The following is a 23,006-nucleotide window of genomic DNA, read 5'->3' as shown; positions in this document are numbered from 1 at the left end:
TCACAAATTTAGACTATTTTGTGTGTGTGTCAATTACATGAAATACAAATAATACATTTAAATTACAGGTTGTAATGCAACCATATAGGAAAAACGCCAAGGGGAATGGGTACTTTTGCAAGGCACTAACTGTGGAAATGACAGAACGTTTTGGAATTGACAAAAAATAAACTTACCTTAATATTTCAAATTCATTTAATCTAGGAAATGCTCCAATGTGTGCAAAAGTTGAAAACATTTATTTGCTGTTTTATGTGGCATCTAAAAGAGGTCACCGACATCGAAACAAAATAAAAAATAAATGATCCTATACAATACCAGGAACATCAGCAAAAAGACAGGGAGAGATGCTAAAAAAAAGGGGGAAATCTGAAAAAGCGAAAACAAAGAAGCAAGGAAAGACCATGGAAATGCAACCAACAGAATAGCAGATGTTAAACAACAGTTGAAATTGGAGACCTACCCATCAGGGAACACGCCAGTCACCAGATGACTTGCAGCCAGAGGGCAAAATACATGCCCCTAACTTACCTGCCCCTGATGCACACCCTGATGTCTGCAACAGGGAGAAGTCGAATACTTGCTGGAAGGAAAAAGGTTGGAAGAGGTCGCTCAAAAACATTGGGCTCTTTGTATGACAAATGTCAAACTTGATAAAGCTTCACTGAAAACTGAGAAATACAAAAAAAAGTATAAGTATAATCAGATGAAAATGGAGACAATATTCCAAATTCAAAACCGCAAATGAAGGGAACTCTGAATAACTTGAGGATTTTGTTTCAAAATGCCATTATTGCAGAGTTTAAGCAAAAGTACCAAAGCATGTGCAGTGCCGAGGACAAACAAGTGGCTTCAAAAATGCTTAGAAGCAACATCCTGAAAAAGGATGGCCACGGAAAAGCTGCAAACAGTGAATTTGGATTGTCAGCAAAAGCAATGAGGGCAAATTAGAACAGCCACAAGAGAAAAATCACTCGATTCTATGAACAGTAGAAGCAACAAGGACAGAGGATACAAGGAACCAGCAGAAGCTCTTAAATGGCACAATTCAGAACCGTCAGAATTTTAAGAGGGACTATTCAGAGATTAAAATGTCCTAGGAATTCTGCAAAATACTTCCTTTTTGGGTTGTCAAGGAAACAGTCCATGATAAGGACACATCTCTGCAAAACCCACACCAACCTTTAGTTCATGGTGGAAAAACTACAATAGTGATCAGCTGTAGCTTGAGTCTTTGTGCAGTGAGAACCTGAAGAGTGCATGTACAGAGTGCTCCCTTTGCCAACCAAATAAAATATCTGCCTTTAATGCTGGTGAAAAGACATGGTTTGAGTGGAAAACAAAGATAGGAAAAAAAAAAAAGTCCCTGTACATTTGTCAGTAAAAGAAAAGGTGGCACACTGCACTCTACTGGATAACTTCTTCAAAGGATTGACAAAAGTTGGGGAAACATTTCTTTGACCTTTATTTAACCAGGCAAGTCAGTTAAGAACAAATTCTTATTTTTAATGACGGCCTAGGAACAGCGGGTTAACTGCCTGTTCAGGGGCAGAACGACAGATTTGTACCTTGTCAGCTCGGGGGTTTGAACTTTCAATCTTCCGGTTACTAGTCCAACGCTCTAACCACTAGGCTACCCTGCCGCCCCAATGTGTGGGTGTTTACTGTAGTGTCTGTTGTTGACACCAATCCTCAGAGATTAAAAAAAAACTGCAGAAAGAGGCGATCGTGCATATAGACTTTGCAGAGAATTACCTGTGTAAATTCAATGAAATCCAGGCATTTCACTTTGGTGATGCTGCTTTACTTTGCTCACTGAGCTCTATGTGAATGACCCCTCTGCAATCTGGGCCCATCTCTCAAAAACACTGGCCTACTTCGTTGAGCGTGGCCCATCAGTTCCTTTGTTTAACAGTGTGATGTCATCTCCACCTCACCTATATGATGTAATTGAGTAGAATTTGTTTACCATCTGAGCTGACACAGTGTATTTCTCTTGAACAACAACCCAGTAAGGAAACTAACATCAAGGCGGTGGCCCGTTCCTGTAGGTTCATGCTCTACAACATCCGCAGAGTACGACCCTGCCTCACACAGGAAGCGGCGCAGGTCCTAATCCAGGCACTCGTCATCTCCCGTCTGGATTACTGCAACTCGCTGTTGGCTGGGCTCCCTGCCTGTGCCATTAAACCCCTACAACTCATCCAGAACGCCGCAGCCCGTCTGGTGTTCAACCTTCCCAAGTTCTCTCACGTCACCCCGCTCCTCCGCTCTCGCCACTGGCTTCCAGTTGAAGCTCGCATCCGCTACAAGACCATGGTGCTTGCCTACGGAGCTGTGAGGGGAACGGCACCTCAGTACCTCCAGGCTCTGATCAGGCCCTACACCCAAACAAGGGCACTGCGTTCATCCACCTCTGGCCTGCTCGCCTCCCTACCACTGAGGAAGTACAGTTCCCGCTCAGCCCAGTCAAAACTGTTCGCTGCTCTGGCCCCCCAATGGTGGAACAAACTCCCTCACGACGCCAGGACAGCGGAGTCAATCACCACCTTCCGGAGACACCTGAAACCCCACCTCTTTAAGGAATACCTAGGATAGGATAAAGTAATCCCTCTCACCCCCCTTAAAAGATTTAGATGCACTACTGTTCCACTGGATGTCATAAAGTGAATGCACCAATTTGTAAGTCGCTCTGGATAAGAGCGTCTGCTAAATGACTTAAATGTAAATTTGTTTTAGATTGGAAAATCAATTATAATGTTGGGCGGAAATATCTTATTTCTCATCGTTTTCAGCTGTCACAAAAGCAAGTTTATACATTCAGGCATGTTGAGTTATGAAAACCCTAAAAACAACTTAATACACAAGTTCATGTACAAATGTATAAGTATTTTAAATTGTATTTAATTTGCAACTAAAATTGATGTTTAATGACATGGAAATTACATTTGTCTACAGTGGTCTGAGAAATATATTCCTGAATAGTACAATCACAGCCAGAGATATTATTTCTTGACAACTCAGACAACTGGTAAATGGTGTTTCAGTAAGTTTTAATTTCCGAACGCTTACAGGGCCAAAGTGCCCAAAGTTGCTAAATCACCCAACAGTGTAATTAAAGAGCTTTACCCCTTTTGTCAGCATTAAGAGGGCTCAACATATGGCAACAGTCTAATTAAATGTTAGTAAGTTCTTTCAATGTGAAGTGTAAGCATAACAGTTGTGCTAATATTCATGTAGTATTGCTGTTAAGGTCACTTGCCTACTACACTGTAGTGTTTAAATTGTCAGGGGTCAGTTTGTACACCAAAAAAGCTATTTAGTGTACTGTCAAACATTAGGCCACCATTGCTTAGGACCAAGTAGCAGTCTCCCCACCCCATTCAGAGACCTGGGCAGTAGGGGCAGCTGACCAATCCTCAGTGGCTGGCTGGGAACTCCAGTCCTCTGCAAGAGAGAAAATGTTAAAGATGTGCAAATACATGACCAACAATCACTAATTTGATATATTTGAGTAGGTTAATCAAGCAAGCCGACTGATGACAATTATGGCGAATCAATTAGAGGGAGGCTGATGTTAAGCTCACAACACTCACCAGTGAACCCCTCAGCAGCTGGCTTGGCAAGAGCAGCAGCTGAAAGTCAAGCAGAAACTCAATTAGGATTACAATTAAACATGAGACCTTTCAGACAAACACATTTGATAGGTACCAAGAGTCATTTACATCAAACTCAATTAGACTTTGAAAATGCTGCCAAGTGCATCAATCAAGAACCTAAAACCAAGTCACAGCATAATGGAACCAGAAACCACATCTTCACTATCCTTACCCGCAGAGAACTGCTGGATGGGGACTGAAGGCACAGCCACTCCCTCAGACCAGTCAGCCACCTCAGGCTGGGTGAACTCAGCTGCTGGAGCAGTCCACTCTCCCTGGAACTCCTCCTTTCCCATAGCTTTCTCAGCCTCAGCCTGCTCCTCCTTCTCAATCTGCCAGGGAAAACAATGAGTTGTCAGGCTAACAAACAGAACATACAAGATCCATTACTGTTGAGAAGGTAAGCTTGCCCTACTAGTAAATTTGGTGTATAATGGTTTAAGTGTCTAAAAGGCCTGCTTCTTACCTCCTCAGGGTCCCTGTAGAAATAGAGATCAGGCATGACCTCCCAGGGGTGCTCCCTGGAGATGGTGCCCCGCATCCTCAGCACCTCCCTGGACAGCATCCACCACATCAGACCCACAGAGTGGTGACCCTGGAGCACAGATCAGACCATGACCAACTACACCAATGAGACTAGAACACCGGTCTTTTACAGAAATATATAGCAAGGCCTATACCAAATTCCCCTCCCTCTTACACACGGATGGAGCAAGGGGAGAAAAGAGGCACTGCGTTTCTGTAGCACACATCCTACACCCAGCACCGCACTGACAGGACTGCGCCGGGCTCTAACGGTGTGCAAGACAAACAACCAGTAAACTTACGTAGGTGTTAAGTGTATTAGGGCAAAGCAGTCTAACCTTGTTGTTGCAGGGGATGGCGATGTCAACATATCGGAGTGGGGAGTCAGTGTTGCACAGGGCAATGGTGGGGATGTTGACGTAAGAGGCTTCAGTCAGGGGCTGGTGGTCAGCACGAGGGTCCGTTACAATTAGGAGGCGGGGCTCCCTGAAGGCAGCCTGGATCTGATTGGTGAAGGTTCCGGGGGTGAAACGACCGTGGAAGGTGGTGGCACCAGTGGCCGAGGCAAACTTCAGCACAGCTCTCTACAAAAATGTATATAAAAGGTTATTAGCGACCAAGCTGCAGACAGCATGTGTAACACCCATCACTGCCCTTGGAATCTAAAGGCAAGTAGCACGAGACAGCATGCAGAATTGAAACGGCTCAGGTAACTATCAAACGAAAATCATTGTGTGGAAGCCCTATCAATGTTACATCGAGAGCATCCTGACTAGTTGCGTCACTGCCTGGTACGGCAACTGCTCGGCCTCCGACCACAAGGCACTACAGAGGGTAGTGCGTACGGCCCAGTACATCACTGGGGCCAAGCTTCCTGCCATCCAGGACCTCTATACCAGGTGGTGTCAGAGGAAGACCCCAAAAATTGTCAAAGACCCCACCTACCCCAGTCAGACTGTTCACTACTGCAAGCGGTACCTGAGCACCAAGTCTAGGAACAAAAGGCTTCTCAACAGCTTTTAACCCCAAAGCCATAAGACTCCTGAACAGGTAATCAAATGGTTACCTGGACTATTTGCAATCCCCCTGCCGAACCCCTCTTTCACACTGCTGCTACTCAGTTTATCATATTTGCATAGTCACTTTAAACCATACCTACATGTACATACTACCTCAACTAACCGGTGCCCCCACACATTGGCAACCCGGACTATCTGCATTTTTTCCAGCCACCCACCAACCCCTCTTACACTACTCTGTTTATCATAAACTCATCAAAAAAGAAACATCACTTTCAGGGCCCTGTCTTTCAAAGAATTCATAAAATCCAAATAACTTCCCAGATATTCAACGTAAAAGGTTTAAAGACTGTTTCCCATGCTTGTTCAATGAACCATAAACAATTAATGAACATGCCCCTGTAGAGCGGTCATTAAGACACTAACAGTTTACAGACATTAGGCAATTAAGGTCAGTTATGAAAACTTGGGACACTTAGAAAGGCCATTCTGACATTCTGATGCCCAGGGTCCCTGCGTGAACGCGCCTTAAGCATGCTGCAAGGAGGCATGAGGACTGCAGATGTGGCCAGGGCAATAAATTGCAATGGCCGTACTGAGAGACACCTAAGACAGCGCTACAGGGACACCGCACGGACAGCTGATCATCCTCGCAGTGGCAGACCATGTGTAACACCTGCACAGGATCTGTACATCACACCTGCGGGACAGGTACAGGATAGCAACAACTGCCCGAGTTACACCAAGAACACACAATCCCTCCATCAGTGCTCAGACTGTCCGCAATAGGCTGAGAGAGGCTGGACTGAGGGCTTGTAGGCCTGTTGTAAGGCAGAGCCTCACCAGACATCACCGGCAACGACGTCGCCTATGGGCACAAACCCACCGTCGCTGGACCAGACAGGACTGGCAAAGAGTGCGGGATCGATTTGGAGGGTCCGTCATGGTCTGGGGCAGTGTGTCACAGCATCATCGGACTGAGCTTGTTGTTATTGCAGACAATCTCAATGCTGTGCGTTACAGGGAAGACATCCTCCTCCCTCATGTGGTACCCTTCCTGCAGGCTCATCCTGACATGACCCTCCAGCATGACAATGCCACCAGCCATCCTGTCTTGCAGGAAATCACACACAGAACGAGCAGTAATGTCAGTGTTCTGCCATGGCCAGCAAAGAGCCCAGATCTCAACCCCATTGAGCACGTCTGGAACCTGTTGGATTGGAAGTTGGGGGCTAAGGTCATTCCCCCCAGAAATGTCCAGGAACTTGCAGAGGCCTTGGTGGAAGAGTGGGGTAGCATCTCACAGCAAGAACTGGAAAATCTGGTGTAGTCCATGAGGAGGAGATGCACTGCAGTACTTAATGCAGCTGGTGGCCACACCAGATACTGACTGTTACTTTAGACCCCCCACCCCTTTGTTCAGGGACACATTATTCCATTTGTTAGTCACATGTCTGTGGAACCTGTTCAGTTTAGGTCTCAGTTGTTGAATCTAATGTTCATACAAACATTGTACGCATGTTAAGTTTATATGCATCTTCACTTTAACCATACCTACTACCTCAATTAGCACGACTAACCAGTGCCTGTATATAGCCTCGCTACTTATTATTCACTGTCTTTTTAGTTCCTTAACTTATTTATTGTGCACCTATTTTTTACTTAAAATTGCACTGTTGGTTAGGGCCTCTAAGCAAGCATTTCTCTGTAAGGCCTAATGAACCGGTTGTATTCGGCTCACATGACAGATAACCTTTTATTTGACTTGTTGATGTAAACCGGGCCCAATCTAGCAAACTTCCGACACCTGCACACAGACATCGGTGCAAGGCTTCGTGTGCACGCATGCAGCCACATCTACAGAAACATGTCTAATTGATGGGTAAACACATATGGTAAGTATTCAGTTCCATGAATTATTCACCATGTCCACTACGCTGCTAGTTGGAGCTGTACCTGTCCAGTGTTCCTGGAGGAGATGACGCAGACGTCAGCTGGGTTCTCAATGGCAACAATGGCACGGGCTGCCAGCAGTAGCTTCTCCCAGGTCTTCCTCAGGTTGATGATGTACACACCTGAGGACAAGGGGCAGTCAGTACACCCAGATCTGTGTCCAGTTTACCCTGCCCAAATGTGCTCCATCTAGTGAGAGAAAGAATCAGTGAGAAACTCTAGTTATGTGAGCTGAAGGGGACAGAAGCATTTGTTGTTACAGCCCAGCATTGAAACAGACATCCATTTAAACTATTCATAAAGACCTTGAATATCAATCAAATGTATTTATAAAGCCCTTTAGACATAAGCTGACATCAAAGTGCTATACAGAAACACAGCCCAAAAATCCAAATCAGGCATGCTTGTGCTAGAACAGCAGCCTGCATAGACAGTATCCCTCCACAATCAGGGTGGGTTGACCACTGGCTTATACAACTACAAGTAGTTTTGTTCCAAAGAGTGTTTTGGGTGTTCAGGACCACCAACCACTCACCATCACTCTTTCTCTTGTAGGTGTAGTGCTCCATCTGAAAGTCTGTGTTAGTTCCTCCCAGATGGGTTCCTGCAGCCAAGAACTTAAGCACATCCTCCTCCTTCATTTGAAGGACATCTAGATTTCCGGACATCTTGACCACTTTCCCTGCCTTGAGTGCCGGAAAAAAAGAGGAACCAGGAGTCAAGATATATATATATATATAGTATTCAACAATTATTCCAGTCCCAGACATTGTAGTTGATAAGGTCCATCTACGCGTTGCGCTTATGCGCCAGTGGCCCATTGCTAGAATTAAATGGCCTGGCTAGTGTACTTGGCAGGACACAGTGCGCTAAACAGAATGTCAGGCACGTGTCTAATCGACATGTTAGTGTTAGCTTTCAAGTCATATAAAGCCTTCAAATTCAAACATCTAGATAGACTAATGTGAGACATTCTGGACATGGTCACTGATTACTTCGTCTATTTAAGTGATGTTTTACATCTTAAAAAGGCGTGAAAAGTAACTTAAAACTCACCACGAAACAACGCAAAACATGTACCACGCGCGCCAAAGAGGAAACCTAAAGGAAATTACGCCAAATATATACTAAAATTTCAAAGCACACGATTGGTTGTTTCGCTGACTGGAACTATAACTGTCTAATTGGATATTTCATTCACTAGATGGCGCAAACACTCCAACGCACTAGCAGCACAGAGTAGCAGCGTATGGGTTGGGTGAAACCGGTAACTGGAGGTCGGACAATGAGCCCATATTAAGACAATGCGATGGAAAGACCATATTAAGACAATGGGGAGACGTTGACTTCCCGGTTAGAGTGGCCTGTGTTGCAACTTTATTTGCTAGAGATACGGAGTTCCAGGTGAAGGTATCACAATATGTACATAGTGATTTTGCAATATGTTTTCAAATTCATTTTTTTTTGTATAAGAATAGATCAATTTCAAAAATGCCAACTTGCCTCAGGACCTCTTGAGATGGGTGCTGGAAAAGATCATTTCAATGTTTTGACCAATGACAAGGTCATGGGGTAATTACAGGTGTATGGGGTATGGGTATGACATGTTATTGCGGGAAGTGGGGTTATGTGACTGAGTGAATAAAAAATAAGCTTTTATGACTTATTGAATAGGCCACTTAAAAAGGATAATTAAGTTAATGGGGTGTTCTCAAAGTCCTTTCAGTGACTCAATCTTAATGTATTTGCGGTGCATCTATTTTTTACATTTTATTTAACCTTTATTTAACCAGGAAAAGCCCACTGAGACCCAGAGTCTCTTTTTCAATGGAAACCTGGCCAAGAAGGCAGCAAAACAATCAATACATTACAGAATTAAAACATACAGCAATACAATACAACATGATCCAGCCTAAAAAAAGCATTTACACTCCTCTGTAACAAGTCTCCCATATTTTAAATTCATTCAGTGGCACTAACATATCTAGATGAAGCATGGATTTGAGATTATTCCATGCGTCTGGTGCACAAGAAAAGGCAGTCTTGCCTCATACTGTGAATGTCCTGGGGACTTTAAGTAGCAACCACCTAGGTATTCTCCACAGCAAGTTTACACACATATGTCATCTACGACCTCAATAAACTCCTAATCTGTGTCAAACTCACTTCATATGTCAGTGAACCCTATCTAACTTTGAAAGCAAAGGCCACTGTGACACATGCACACTGCAGTCCTTGATGTAAGGTTTCTGATGAGAATAGCTGATTGCGTTGGAACTGGGTGTCATGTCATTAAGCTAGAAAAATAACCACAAAGTTGCACAAGTTTCCATTAGGTTAACAGTGTTTGTTTTACGTAATGAGTTAGACATGTAATGCACAAACAATTAAATATGACTCATACTTAGCCAATAACAAAATATGGCATACTTAGCTAATAACATGGTTTTAAGGTACAAAGTGTCTAGATGAAAAAATAATCAAATAGAGACATTGTCAAGAAGAAAACTGGTTTAGATCAGTATAGCCTAATGCCTTACTTTGACTTGGCTCTTGCCTTTCAATCTCCTTATCATTAACTATCCCTTTGATGTCACAACCCTGCCCCCTTCTCCCAGTCTTATGTCTGACAGCTCTGTGATAAGCATTTTATCATCACGCACTGCTATTACTGTTGGTAGGTATAATGGCTGTGCATAAGGTGAAATGAAAATAAAAGCACCCTCCAGTAATGCCGTACTAATGTTGATACTGAGAATGACCTATGTACTAGAAACATTCGCTGCTCTCAAGTACCGTGTGGGTTTTTCATATGACCTCGTTGAATAACGAGGGCAATGTTGGGTTGTAGGTGTACTTGTTAACGCTCAGAGACCAACTGTCATGGGATTTATGGGCCATTTAAGTAGGGGATTGGTGGAACATGTATCTGGACTAAGCTGAGCTGCCTGTGTGTCAGCCTGTCTCTCTCACAGTGACCCCCTAACCACCGCCTCAGCCAGGATTCAGTATATCAGGTGTCATTTCATTTCCTTCTGAGGATGCATGGGTTGCAGTGGTGGAAAGGTTTGCCAAGGCACTAATGTTATGTCACTTTGTTGTTTCACAGTGTGGAGAGAGAAAGGGAAGAGAACATGGAGAAAAAGAGGTGTAAAGGGATACATGACAGACAAAGCAAATGCCTTATATAATGAATATTAGCAGACTCATGTTGTATTCTTATATCATTTTATGTTTTTTTAATACATTTTTTACATTAAAAAAACATGTAAAATGTTCTCTTCAACACACCTGCATAATTATTCACCATTACAATAAACAGTAATAAATTATATCAAATATGAAAACATGAACAATTATAATACCCTTCTAAGGCAAATCAAATGTACAGCTCAAATGGACAGCAAGCAAAGCTTATTATATGTTACAACATCTCTACCAGAATAATATCTTAGAACAGTGGCATTAGTTTGGCACAAAGGGCGGCAGGCAGACTCACTGCGGCATGAGACACTCCAAGGTTTTAGATTACGGAAGTGGTTAAAGTGCATTTCCAGCTAAGGATCAGTATGTTAAGCAATTAGTGTTCTTTACCTTCAATTTAAAGACAAGCAGATACAAGTTGTGCTAAAGTCTAGAGAAAACAGGTACCTAACATTGTAGAATTCTACAGTGGGATATATATCTAAAGCCTAGAGTAGCTTAAACAGTCAGTGTGGCTGGGAGTACAGTGGCTAGTTAGGGACCAACAATATCTTACGACTTATAGTGCAATATGGAATTTTGAAAGCAGCCAAGTAGAATAATAAATGAAAGTCTTGTTTGGTGTAGCCTCACATACAATGACGACAGACAATATTGTGCAATGCAAAACTATTGCAATCCATTCAAATATACAGACATTTTAATAACACTACTAGTCCTCATCTTTCTGTCAAAGTATGGATACCAGTCCTTGAGGTATCATATCTTTGCAATGTGTTAATAATGTTATGGCAGAATACTGTATGTCAGTGAAGAAGTCCATTGGCACACTCTCACAACTAGGCAGTCTTAAGACACAAACACAGCAGTGCCTTCCAGGGCACTCCTCACTACTGGTTTGTCCTGGTGACCTCACTACTGGTGACTTGACTTTCACTTTCTTCCTCGGTCCACATTTCATTCTCTCTCTTCAGGACTTGTCATCCCTTGTTCTTGTCATCCCTCCTCAGGACTTGAGTCCCATGCGGGCCATCATCTGTTCATACACCGTCCATGCCATGGCAGCAATCAAGGTCCTCCTCAGAGAACGTGGCACCCCACCCCGGAAGAACCCTTGAAACCCATGCTCCTGAGAGACGGAGAGAAAGAATGGCACATGTCAACTACTATAAATCAACCCTGATGTTTTATTACATAGTGTGACACTGTTTGCAGGCTAGAGGTCAGCATATAAGGTCAGCATAGAAACACATAAAGACAACAGTTTAGCCTGACCCATATAAGAACAACATCAGTATATTATAACAGTGCTATTGCCCTAAGCATAGTAACAACACTGTATTCAATAAAACACCCAGAGAGATAGTTACATTGTAAATGTATCGCACAGCGTCTGCAGTCCTCCTGTACAGATGTGGGCTGACTTGGACATGGGTTTTGACCACGTCAGCTGGCTGGGTGACTAGGGAAGCCAGGACCCCGGCCAGAATCCCACAGCTGAAGTTAGCCAGGGCCGCGTAGGGAGACGTGCTTATCTCTAGGAGGAAGAAACAGAGAGACACTATAAATTCCACTCCACACCAAACAATTCACATTGAGACAGATACGTCAAAGTTATCAAATGTGGCTTCTAGTGTAACCAATACTACTGCTCCATGTTTATGTCATCGGCGTCCCCATACTGACACTTCAAAGTGATCGCACACTAGTGAAACAAATACTAGTGTTGAGCATTAGTGTGGTGTTCTGATACTGACCCTGTGGCAGAGTGTTCTTGCCCTGGCTGTAGAACATGACATAGAGGCCTGAGAAGGGAGCATCTCTGAGGATGGTGGCGGTCAGCCCTGAGAACAGAGCTCTGGGTCCCTCTGTTTGACACACACTGCGCAAAGCCCCCGCCACGCTCACGTAGTTATACCTGCCACTCTGAAACAACAACAGACACTACAGTAAACACCCACACATTGGGGCGGCAGGGTAGCCTAGTGGTTAGAGAGTTGGACTAGGAACCGGAAGGTTGCAAGTTCAAACCCCCGAGCTCGTTCTGTCGTTCTGCCCCTGAACAGGCAGTTAAACCCACTGTTCCTAGGCCGTCATTGAAAATAAGAATTTGTTCTTAACTGACTTGCCTGGTAAAATAAAGGTAAAAAAATAATATATATATATATATATATATACACATTAAACAGTACTCACGTAGTTACTGTAATCATACAGTATATAGAAAAGTATTTATATTTTCCTTCCTTCCTGCCCCCTCCATCTCTCTACCTGAACATACCTCAAAGCGAGTCTTAAGGACAGTGACAGGTAGCATGCAGACCCCTGCCACAGTCCTGGCCCCAGCTCCCAGCAGCACAGACTCCATGGCCCCGGGGCCCTGCTCCAGGAAGTAGTGCTGCTTCAGAGAGTAGTAGGTGCTGAAGTAGATTCCTACACCGGGGATGGTCCTCACAAACGACTGGAGGAAGCAGACATACTGTCAGAGTCATATACTCAACCCACAGATTCAACACAATTGATGTGTTTCTATTTATATTACTGATCATAAAGAGAGGCCAACTTACTGGTGAGACCCCTTTCCAAAGTCCTATGAGCTTCTCTGTCCGTACAACACTTAAGAACACAGTCACCATCCCCACTCTTGCTGAACTGAAAGAGCGTAAGAGAGAGAGAAAGCCATATTAACACGTCCTATGAAACGACCTAAAAGTTATTTTTAAGTGTCTTGCAACTACGCTTCATTTCAAAATAGCTGACAGGCCATGTGGAACCAGCATGAGTTTTATGACTCTTTGGACTCAATGTTCAGATCTACAATATTGCTTAGTCAATGAGGCAAGTCAATAGAGTAATGCAATGCTAGTTGGTCTCATGGTCTAGGACAAGACTGTAATCTAGAGCCAGAAATCTTACTACAAACGTAACCTCACCTGATTACTATGTGGAAGTGTGGACTATGCTGTAGAGGTGTTGACTGAGCCAGCTGAAGGCTACTCACCCAGGCTGCATGTTGCTGTGAAGGGTCTGCAGGCGGGTCTTGACCAGGTCCAGAGGCTGGAAGAGCAGGGTGGAGCATGTTCCACTGAGAGAGCCACACATAAAGGCTTTGAGAGCAGGGTGACCCTGAAGGGAGAGACAAGCAGAGAGGGGAGGAAGGGAGAGTGATAACACCGATCACACACCAGTCATGGTAGAGTGCTCTTCAGCGAGAGCCCAAAGCATGATGGGCCTTATGATTGTTTACAAATGCACATACTCGCAACAGTAATGCACATTACATAAATACCCACACAAGTTGTAAATACAAACATTCAGACTCAAGAATATGAGTGATTACAACACAAAGCAACGATTGAAAAATTGTGTGGAAATTAACACGGGACCACAAAGAGAACAGGCAAAAGGGCAAGGACTCTCCATTGAAAAACTAAGATGCACCAACCCATGAACACGCACACTATTCCCCTCCCTGCAAGTGTCACCCTACATCAAGTATGTGTTATAATGCATTATCATAATTGGCATGCTTAGTTCTTTAAACAATCTGCCAACACAAATATCAACAAAGAACTGGATGGCTGCAGAAAAAGGATCATATACACCATACCCAGAGTCCCTCCAATTTTCACATGCTGTTATTACAGACAAAAAAAACAAGACACCACACAGAATATACAAAACAACACACATCCCTCCTACAGCCCACAAATCCCTACCTTCCCCGGGCTACTTTTCAGTGGCTGATCCTGTTTTTCCTGCATTTGTCCGTTTTCTTCCCCTCTCTGGCTAAGCTGTTATGAACTGTGGTGGGTTGTCAGGGCAAAAGCCTCCATCCCGCTCTTCACTTCTCTATAAGCTTTCCTCAGTTTCCCTTCACAAAGCAGCTTAATCCACTGGCGTATGTTTCCACTCTCTCTCACACACAACCTCTCAATGCTGCTTCTCCTACTCTACCCCTCATCTTTCGGCTTCCAGCGAATGCACATCTCTGCAAAATGCCATGCGTCATACATTGTAAATGTCAGTGTGTGTGTATGAGCGCATGTGCATGTTTTTGTATGTTCTGGCTTCTATAAAACTTATCACGGTTTACATTCTAGAGTGTATGTTCTTAGGGTATGTGCTGCTCTAGAACTAGTGTAAAAGTGCTTTTATTTCCTTATCACTGGGCATGAATTCTAGTACATTTCAATGTCCTCAGCTCTGGTACATGACTTGAAGCTATGGTAAATGAATGGTAGTTCCTGTACTGTGATGTAACATTGACAATCTGTACTCTTTCACTGGGACTTGAAACCCACACTCTCAACATGTCCCTGCCCCTCCCTTAATGAGGGTGCTATGGCAACAGCCCACCAACAGTGCTTGCTGACCAATGGCAGTGTTGGCACAGGGGAGGCTTGGCAAAGCCTTGCTCACTTGTTTGGCATGTCTATGAAGATTTAAGGTGGCACACCGGAGTTTGACCTACTTCAGGGCAGAGGACAATACTGAACTTGAAAACATTGAATATTATAGAACAGCCTGAGAAAGTGCATAGTATGAAAGTGTACTGAAACTCCCATCAGGTTAGAGGAGGGGTAAGGACAACTGGGTCAATTAACTATGTCACAGAATGGTAATGTGATTAACATAGGGGCTGGATTGAGAAAGTAGTCCTGGGTGACCCTGATCCAAAATCACAGCCTGACATAAAATGCATGTGAAATCTTAACTGAGATATTAAATATTATAACCCAATTAAATATTATAACCACATCAAGAAAACATACTCAGCTATTCACAGTACAGTACAACCGTCACTGAAGTTACTCTAGAATTATTGTCCTTCAGACTTTCATTATGGATCAAATACTAAATTATCTATAAAAAGTCCCACTCACCAGAGACAGTTCCATGGTTATTTTGAAAGTTGAGAATAAATTCCAATCCAATGATGTTGTCCTTGTATGATCAAAATCCTCTGTCTTTTCCTCTTTTTGAATCACTTTCTCAGTCCTTACTCTGCCCCTGTCCATTCAACTTTTCCAAACGCTCCTGCACAAGAGATTACAAGTGAAGATTTCAAGAATGGGCATTTCAGCTGCACAATCCATTACATAACAGACAGAATAACCTTTCAAAACTGATATAGAATGTTACAGGCTGTAACTTAAAGCACGGTTGTTTTGCAATGTTGATACAGTGTGTCCCTTACAGCAGATACTGGAGAGCTGCCTCTGATTGATCCACCGAGGGGTTGGGGCACTCACCACAGCACAAACCCAATGTAGGAATCACCTGACACACACTATGGTTCCCATTTAAGACACACAGTTACTTATTAACTAATCAAAAGATCACCACCCAGCACATTAGCATTACATACACCCTGATCACGCTGCACATGTTTCTCATGAGTGTGTGCACATCTGTGTGAGTATGTGTATATGTCTCTGTGTGTGTGTGTGAACATGTGTGTATATGTGGAGGGTGGCCCTGAAGCCTCATGCTCTCAATACTTTGAGGCACAGGAGGACAAATTAAGTTTGAAAGTGCTTTTTAGTCCAGGACTGTTTTTAATGTGTCCAGACTCCAGACCCTTTAAATCTTGATCTACATTTTTTTATGGAATATGTTCTGTCATTTCAAGACATTACTTTAAATGGGTACAGACAGACATGTCAATCGGCATACATCTATTTGACTGATTTTGTGATTGAGTCAAGTGACTCAGCACACATTATATACATTGAAACAGATTAATACAATGAATGACTATTGTTAATGTAACACAGGCATCACTAAATCACTAGGTGCACACTCATTCAGCCAAAACTTAGCACGGAACTGGAATAGGAGTGATGATGATCCGGGGTTATAGAACTGTTGCAGAATCAGGACAGTACAGGAAAGACGGACAGGAATGAATTTGCACTCCCATGTCAACCTCTAATGCACATGTCGACTAACATTCAAGGTAATTAAAACATATTTACATTAATTTTAACAAATATGAGCAACATTTGTCACAGGTCTCACACTACATCATTTTCAATCATGTTAAACACAGGCCTACAGTGATCTTCTTTGGAACTATATGCATCTCAGGATTCCCACGCAGTTATTTAGGCGTTTATGCCTCGTTCTCGTGCTAGTCGGCACTAGGAAACTCTGACTTGGAAACATGAGATCTGAGTTTCCAATTTGAAAGTACCAGAATCAACGAATAGTAAGCTCTAATACAAAACCCTAACAATCATGAACAGGATAGTTGTCAGAAGCGTTTCCCAGTCCAACAAAACATTTACCGAAAATCGTACGTCTAATACTATTTCAATGAATTAGAATGAGAACAAAACCCGAAGACAAGTTTGTTACAAAACGTGCATAATGAGAATATAAACTCACATTTATAAATGTATAGAGCAAAGCATTGAACTGGAGAATGGACAAAAGATGTAATCAACAGAAACAGGTATCTGTAATTATTTGATTAAACAATAATTAACACGTAAGGGCCATTCGCTGAAATAGTGTAGTTTACAATAGGCCGTTGAATTAACACAATATACAAACGACATTCAGTTCTCACCCAAATCTGTCCATCCGTGTGCAATATTCTGTTTAAACCGGTTGAGACTTGCTTCGTTATGTCGTTTGTCCTGGGGAACATTGCAACTGGGATTTTTTTTCAGAGTCAAGACTATCCTCTTGTGGTCATGTCTGAGATCACGTTAGATAAAAATAAAGACTACAGGACAATATTAGATCAGATAGACTGATTGCCAGTTTAAAGCGGCAATCAGCAGTAGACACATTAACTCGAAATCCCAGCCCGTTTCAGTAAACAGATGAGGGATGAGGCTGGAGAAATGTAACCACTCAAATTCATAGACAACGCTATGGATGCAAGGACTAACCATCCATGATAAAATTTTTAACCATGTTGAGGCCATTTGTTGACATTTACTTTGAACTAAACTCATAAGGAAAAGGGGGGGTAGTAACTGCTGATCAAAATTCTCAGGAGTCAATAGTTGCAGTTTAGAAAGCCATCTTTATTGCAATAATACCAACAATACACAACTCAAGATTTCATTTCAGAGCTGCAGAGAAAATGACGGTACAAAATTGAGATTCTCTTTTCTTTTTTGCTTCCAAGTGCGAGAGAAAGAGAGTGATCCTTTGTCTGTTATCCATAATTAATAACAAATTCCTCTCACTTCCCAGCAGTGTGAGCAAAAAAGGCAACCCTGAGCACAGCCTGCAGGGGTCAGTTCACCCAGACCTAAAGCACATTCACTCATCTACGTCACCCCATCCCTTAAATACATGGGATAAACACCTGGCCAGGCATTTCAACAGGGAGTCATCTTCCCAATCTTTCTGTCAGAGTAAAGATGCCATCAGGATATCATGTGATGTGTTAAGACTACAGCGCTGCAGAATGTAACAATGTCCCACTCATCCCAACATGCTTTATTCTGTTCAACCACCCCTATACCCTGCAAAGCAGAGCTCTGAGAATACAGCGTTCATGAGTAATAAAGTACCCCACCACCCCTATACCCTGCAAAGCAGAGCTCTGAGAATACAGCGTTCGTGAGTAATAAAGTACCCCACCACCCCGTAACCGTCGCCCTGCGCATCAATAAAAACATTGATAGTAAAGAAATGCAAATAAAAAAATCAATACCTGGATCCAGGAAAAAACAACCTTGAACAGTAGAATTTGACTGAGAGGCTTTAGTGTGTTGGCATGAATACAGAGCCTTCAGAGAAACTCTGAATTAGTCTTTTCTTGTTTGAGGTGCATCTGCTGTCTATCAATGTCTTCATTTAATGCACAAATGCAGTTGACTATCATTTCTAATCCAGAGTCCTAAATCTCAGTGCAAAAATAAGACAATTTGGCACAAATCAAATTCTCCAATTCTGTGTGTGCTTCGTGTGTGTCTATAGTTGTATCGTGTTCTTAAGCCCAAAAGCATATTCATGTTTTAAGTACTATACGCAGCTAAATTAATACGGTACAATTGAGCACATAAACCTCCATTATAAACTGAGGTGAGAGCGAGCGAGAGCCATAGACGTGTAGTACTTTCATACTTAACCATTATAAAAACTATAGCATAAAATACAAATCTATAGATTGCGATATTACTTTGGTCCCCTCTCGAGTAATCCTTCTTCATTTATATTTATTTCGTTCGTTCTTGCTTCAGTTAGAAAAAGATCCCCAAAACAGGATTATTTCTAATGGAATGTTTCCTTACAAAAATATCATTCATTTTAATTTTTTTCCCAGAGAATGAAGCAAGAGAAAATACATTTGGCCCACAAGTTCATAGGAGTTATGTCAGTATGGCAATTGTCTGAAGTACTGTTGTATTGGCTTATATGGAATACAAGTGTACAGAGATTGTCAAGTCTCTTATTAAAGAGAGACTGAGGTCTGGCTGTGAAGTATATTTACTGCCTCTAAATCATACAGTATCATGATGTTTGTGTCCCTCTAAGTGTACTTTATGTGGTGTGTGTGGGTTTGTGTGTGTTGTGTATGACTGTTGCAGTTCCATCCTATGGACAGCAGGGAACACTGTGGCTGTTCATTCAGTCTTGGGCTCGGGGGTCTCGCTCTTGGGCTCGCTCTCCTCGTCGCTCTCAATGCCCGCGCGGCTGACAATGCGGCGCATGGTGAAGGGAAGGTCCCCACGCCTGGAACAGAGACGGTAGAGATCAGTGATTAGGGCAGAGAGATCGTGACAGAGGCACAGCACATACCATGGAGGCCCTCTGAGGATACATGATCAGTAATGTAGCAGAGGGAATGAGTTTGATACATACATTGTAAATGGAAGTATGCTGTGTAGGGTGCTAGTACAGACGGCTTCATTTACAACCAAGTTCAGTGCGTCAGCATTTAGTCCGGTTGGGTGATGAGGTGTACGTACCTGAGCTTGCTCTTGAGGGTGCTGACCTCACGGTTCATGGCGTCGGCTGACTCAGTGGCGTCCTCCAGCTCCCTTTGCAGTTTCCTGCGGTTGGCGTTGGCTCTCTGGGCCTCCTCCTCAGACTCCTCAAGCTGCCTCTTCAACTGCTTCATACGAGAGTTCAGCTTGTCCGACTGTGTACACACACAAGCATTAGCAACAAGTACCAAGGTGGATGCTACATATAGGTGGTGGATAGGGTGAGATCCAAGACAATGATCGCCGACAGAAATGGCCGCCTCGCTTCGCGTTCCTAGGAAACTATGCAGTTTTTTGTGTTTTTACGTGTTATTTCTTACATTAGTACCCCAGGTCATCTTAGGTTTCATTACATACAGTCGAGAAGAACTACTGAATATAAGATCTGCGTCAACTCACCATCAGTACGACCAAGAATATGTTTTCCGCGACGCGGATCCTGTGTTCTGCCTTACAAACAGGACAACGGAATGGATCGCATGCAGCGACCCAAGAAAACGACTCCGAAAAAGAGGGAAACGTAGCGGTCTTCTGGTCAGACTCCGGACAAGGGCACATCGCGCACCACTCCCCAGCATTCTTCTTGCCAATGTCCAGTCTCTTGACAACAAGGTTGATGAAATCCGAGCAAGGGTAGCATTCCAGAGGGACATCAGAGACTGCAATGTTCTCTGCTTCACGGAAACATGGCTTACTGGGAAGACGCTATCCGATGCGGTGCAGCCAACGGGTTTCTCCACGCATCGCGCCGACAGAAACAAACATCTTTCTGGTAAGAAGAGCGGCGGGGCGTATGCCTCATGACTAACGAGACATGGTGTGATGAAGGAAACATACAGGAACTCAAATCCTTCTGTTCACCTGATTTAGAATTCCTCACAATCAAATGTAGACCGCATTATCTTCCAAGAGAATTCTCTTCGATTATAATCACAGCCGTATATATCCCCCCCCCAAGCAGACACATCGATGGCTCTGAACGAACTTTATTTAACTCTTTGCAAACTGGAAACCATTTATCCGGAGGCTGCATTCATTGTAGCTGGGGATTTTAACAAAGCTAATCTGAAAACAAGACTCCTAAATTTTATCAGCATATCGATTGCGCAACCAGGGGTGGTAAAACCTTGGATCATTGTTACTCTAACTTCATGACGCATATAAGGCCCTGCCCCGCCCCCTTTCGGAAAAGCTGACCACGACTCCATTTTGTTGATCCCTGCCTACAGGCAGAAACTTAAACAAGAGGCTCCCACGCTGAGGTCTGTCCAACGCTGGTCAGACCAAGCTGACTCCACACTCCAAGACTGCTTCCATCACGTGGACTGGGACATGTTTCAGATTGCGTCAGATGAAAATATTGACGAATACGCTGATTCGGTGTGCGAGTTCATTAGAACGTGCGTCGAAGATGTCGTTCCCATAGCAACGATAAAAACATTCCCAAACCAGAAACCGTGGATTGATGGCAGCATTCGCGTGAAACTGAAAGCGCGAACCACTGCTTTTAATCAGGGCAAGGTGTCTGGTAACATGTCCGAATATAAACAATGCAGCTATTCCCTCCGCAAGGCTATTAAACAAGCTAAGCGTCAGTACAGAGACAAAGTGGAATCTCAATTCAATGGCTCAGACACAAGAGGCATGTGGCAGGGTCTACAGTCAATCACGGACTACAAGAAGAAACCCAGCCCAGTCACGGACCAGGATGTCTTGCTCCCAGGCAGACTAAATAACTGTTTTGCCCGCTTTGAGGACAATACAGTGCCACTGACACGGCCTGCAACGAAAACATGCGGTCTCTCCTTCACTGCAGCCGAGGTGAGTAAGACATTTAAACGTGTTAACCCTCGCAAGGCTGCAGGCCCAGACGGCATCCCCAGCCGCGCCTCAGAGCATGCGCAGACCAGCTGGCCGGTGTGTTTACGGACATATTCAATCAATCCCTATACCAGTCTGCTGTTCCCACATGCTTCAAGAGGGCCACCATTGTTCCTGTTCCCAAGAAAGCTAAGGTAACTGAGCTAAACGACTACCGCCCGTAGCACTCACTTCCGTCATCATGAAGTGCTTTGAGAGACTAGTCAAGGACCATATCACCTCCACCCTACCTGACACCCTAGACCCACTCCAATTTGCTTACCGCCCAAATAGGTCCACAGACGATGCAATCTCAACCACACTGCACACTGCCCTAACCCACCTGGACAAGAGGAATACCTATGTGAGAATGCTGTTCATCGACTACAGCTCGGCATTCAACACCATAGTACCCTCCAAGCTCGTCATCAAGCTCGAGACCCTGGGTCTCGACCCCGCCCTGTGCAACTGGGTACTGGACTTCCTGACGGGGCCGCCCCCAGGTGGTGAGGGTAGGCAACAACATCTCCTCCCGCTGATCCTCAACACGGGGCCCCACAAGAGTGCGTTCTGAGCCCTCTCCTGTACTCCCTGTTCACCCATGACTGCGTGGCCACGCACGCCTCCAACTCAATCATCAAGTTTGCGGACGACACAACAGTGGTAGGCTTGATTACCAACAACGACGAGACGGCCTACAGGGAGGAGGTGAGGGCCCTCGGAGTGTGGTGTCAGGAAAATAACCTCACACTCAACGTCAACAAAACTAAGGAGATGATTGTGGACTTCAGGAAACAGCAGAGGGAGCACCCCCCTATCCACATCGATGGGACAGCAGTGGAGAGGGTAGCAAGTTTTAAGTTCCTCGGCATACACATCACAGACAAACTGAATTGGTCCACTCACACTGACAGCGTCGTGAAGAAGGCGCAGCAGCGCCTCTTCAACCTCAGGAGGCTGAAGAAATTCGGCTTGTCACCAAAAGCACACAAACTTCTACAGATGCACAATCGAGAGCATCCTGGCGGGCTGTATCACCGCCTGGTACGGCAACTGCTCCGCCCTCAACCGTAAGGCTCTCCAGAGGGTAGTGAGGTCTGCACAACGCATCACCGGGGCAAACTACCTGCCCTCCAGGACACCTACACCACCCGATGTTACAGGAAGGCCATAAAGATCATCAAGGACATCAACCACCCGAACCACTGCCTGTTCACCCCGCTATCATCCAGAAGGCAAGGTCAGTACAGGTGCATCAAAGCTGGGACTGAGAGACTGAAAACAGCTTCTATCTCAAGGCTATCAGACTGTTAAACAGCCACCATTGAGTGGCTGCTGCCAACACACTGTCATTGACACTGACCCAACTCCAGCCACTTTAATAATGGGAATTGATGGGAAATGATGTAAATATATCACTAGCCACTTTAAACAATGCTACCTTATATAATGTTACTTACCCTACATTATTCATCTCATATGCATACATATATACTGTACTCTACATCATCGACTGCATCCTTATGTAATACATGTATCACTAGCCACTTTAACTATGCCACTTTGTTTACTTTGTCTACATACTCATCTCATATGTATATACTGTACTCGATACCATCTACTGTATGCTGCTCTGTACCATCACTCACTCATATATCCTTATGTACATATTCTTTATCCCCTTACACTGTGTATAAGACAGTAGTTTTAGAATTGTTAGTTAGATTACTTGTTGGTTATCACTGCATTGTCGGAACTAGAAGCACAAGCATTTCGCTACACTCGCATTAACATCTGCTAACCATGTGTATGTGACAAATACATTTTGA

The 23,006-nt window shown here is 43.8% G+C and overlaps 3 protein-coding genes across 5 annotated transcripts; all 3 read right to left on the bottom strand.

Moving 5' to 3' along the window:
* Window positions 1-2,884: 2,884 nt before the first annotated feature.
* LOC115122034 (small ribosomal subunit protein uS2-like) lies at window positions 2,885-8,306 on the bottom strand. Its single transcript, XM_029651183.2, has 8 exons — window positions 8,213-8,306; window positions 7,692-7,842; window positions 7,160-7,278; window positions 4,523-4,768; window positions 4,126-4,254; window positions 3,832-3,991; window positions 3,597-3,635; window positions 2,885-3,447 (listed from the first exon to the last, which is right to left on the bottom strand). The coding sequence occupies exons 2-8, from the start codon at window positions 7,822-7,824 to the stop codon at window positions 3,353-3,355; spliced, it is 921 nt and encodes a 306-aa protein (XP_029507043.1). The 5' UTR covers window positions 7,825-7,842; window positions 8,213-8,306; the 3' UTR covers window positions 2,885-3,352.
* Window positions 8,307-10,367: 2,061 nt separating this feature from the next.
* LOC115122035 (mitochondrial glycine transporter B-like) lies at window positions 10,368-17,035 on the bottom strand. Of its 3 annotated transcripts, none has more exons than XM_065010199.1 (8): window positions 16,938-17,035; window positions 15,247-15,400; window positions 13,362-13,486; window positions 12,928-13,012; window positions 12,642-12,821; window positions 12,118-12,286; window positions 11,731-11,897; window positions 10,368-11,489 (listed from the first exon to the last, which is right to left on the bottom strand). In XM_065010199.1, exons 2-8 carry the CDS (start codon window positions 15,379-15,381, stop codon window positions 11,367-11,369), a joined length of 984 nt encoding a protein of 327 aa, XP_064866271.1. In that variant the 5' UTR covers window positions 15,382-15,400; window positions 16,938-17,035; the 3' UTR covers window positions 10,368-11,366. The 3 variants fall into 3 exon arrangements, with proteins under 3 accessions (XP_064866271.1, XP_064866272.1, XP_064866273.1); XM_065010200.1 differs by lacking the exon at window positions 16,938-17,035 and adding an exon at window positions 15,561-15,794; XM_065010201.1 differs by lacking the exons at window positions 15,247-15,400; window positions 16,938-17,035 and adding an exon at window positions 14,080-15,240.
* A 347-nt stretch (window positions 17,036-17,382) lies between these two features.
* Window positions 17,383-19,787, bottom strand: LOC115110596 (myosin-9-like). Its single transcript, XM_029636393.2, has 2 exons — window positions 19,300-19,787; window positions 17,383-19,063 (listed from the first exon to the last, which is right to left on the bottom strand). The coding sequence occupies exons 1-2, from the start codon at window positions 19,449-19,451 to the stop codon at window positions 18,955-18,957; spliced, it is 261 nt and encodes an 86-aa protein (XP_029492253.1). The 5' UTR covers window positions 19,452-19,787; the 3' UTR covers window positions 17,383-18,954.
* Between the last annotated feature and the right edge of the window lie 3,219 nt (window positions 19,788-23,006).

The sequence above is a fragment of the Oncorhynchus nerka genome, linkage group LG26, assembly GCF_034236695.1.
Source record: "Oncorhynchus nerka isolate Pitt River linkage group LG26, Oner_Uvic_2.0, whole genome shotgun sequence".
NCBI lineage: Eukaryota > Metazoa > Chordata > Actinopteri > Salmoniformes > Salmonidae > Oncorhynchus > Oncorhynchus nerka.
This window is presented reverse-complemented; position numbering and strand designations above follow the sequence as displayed.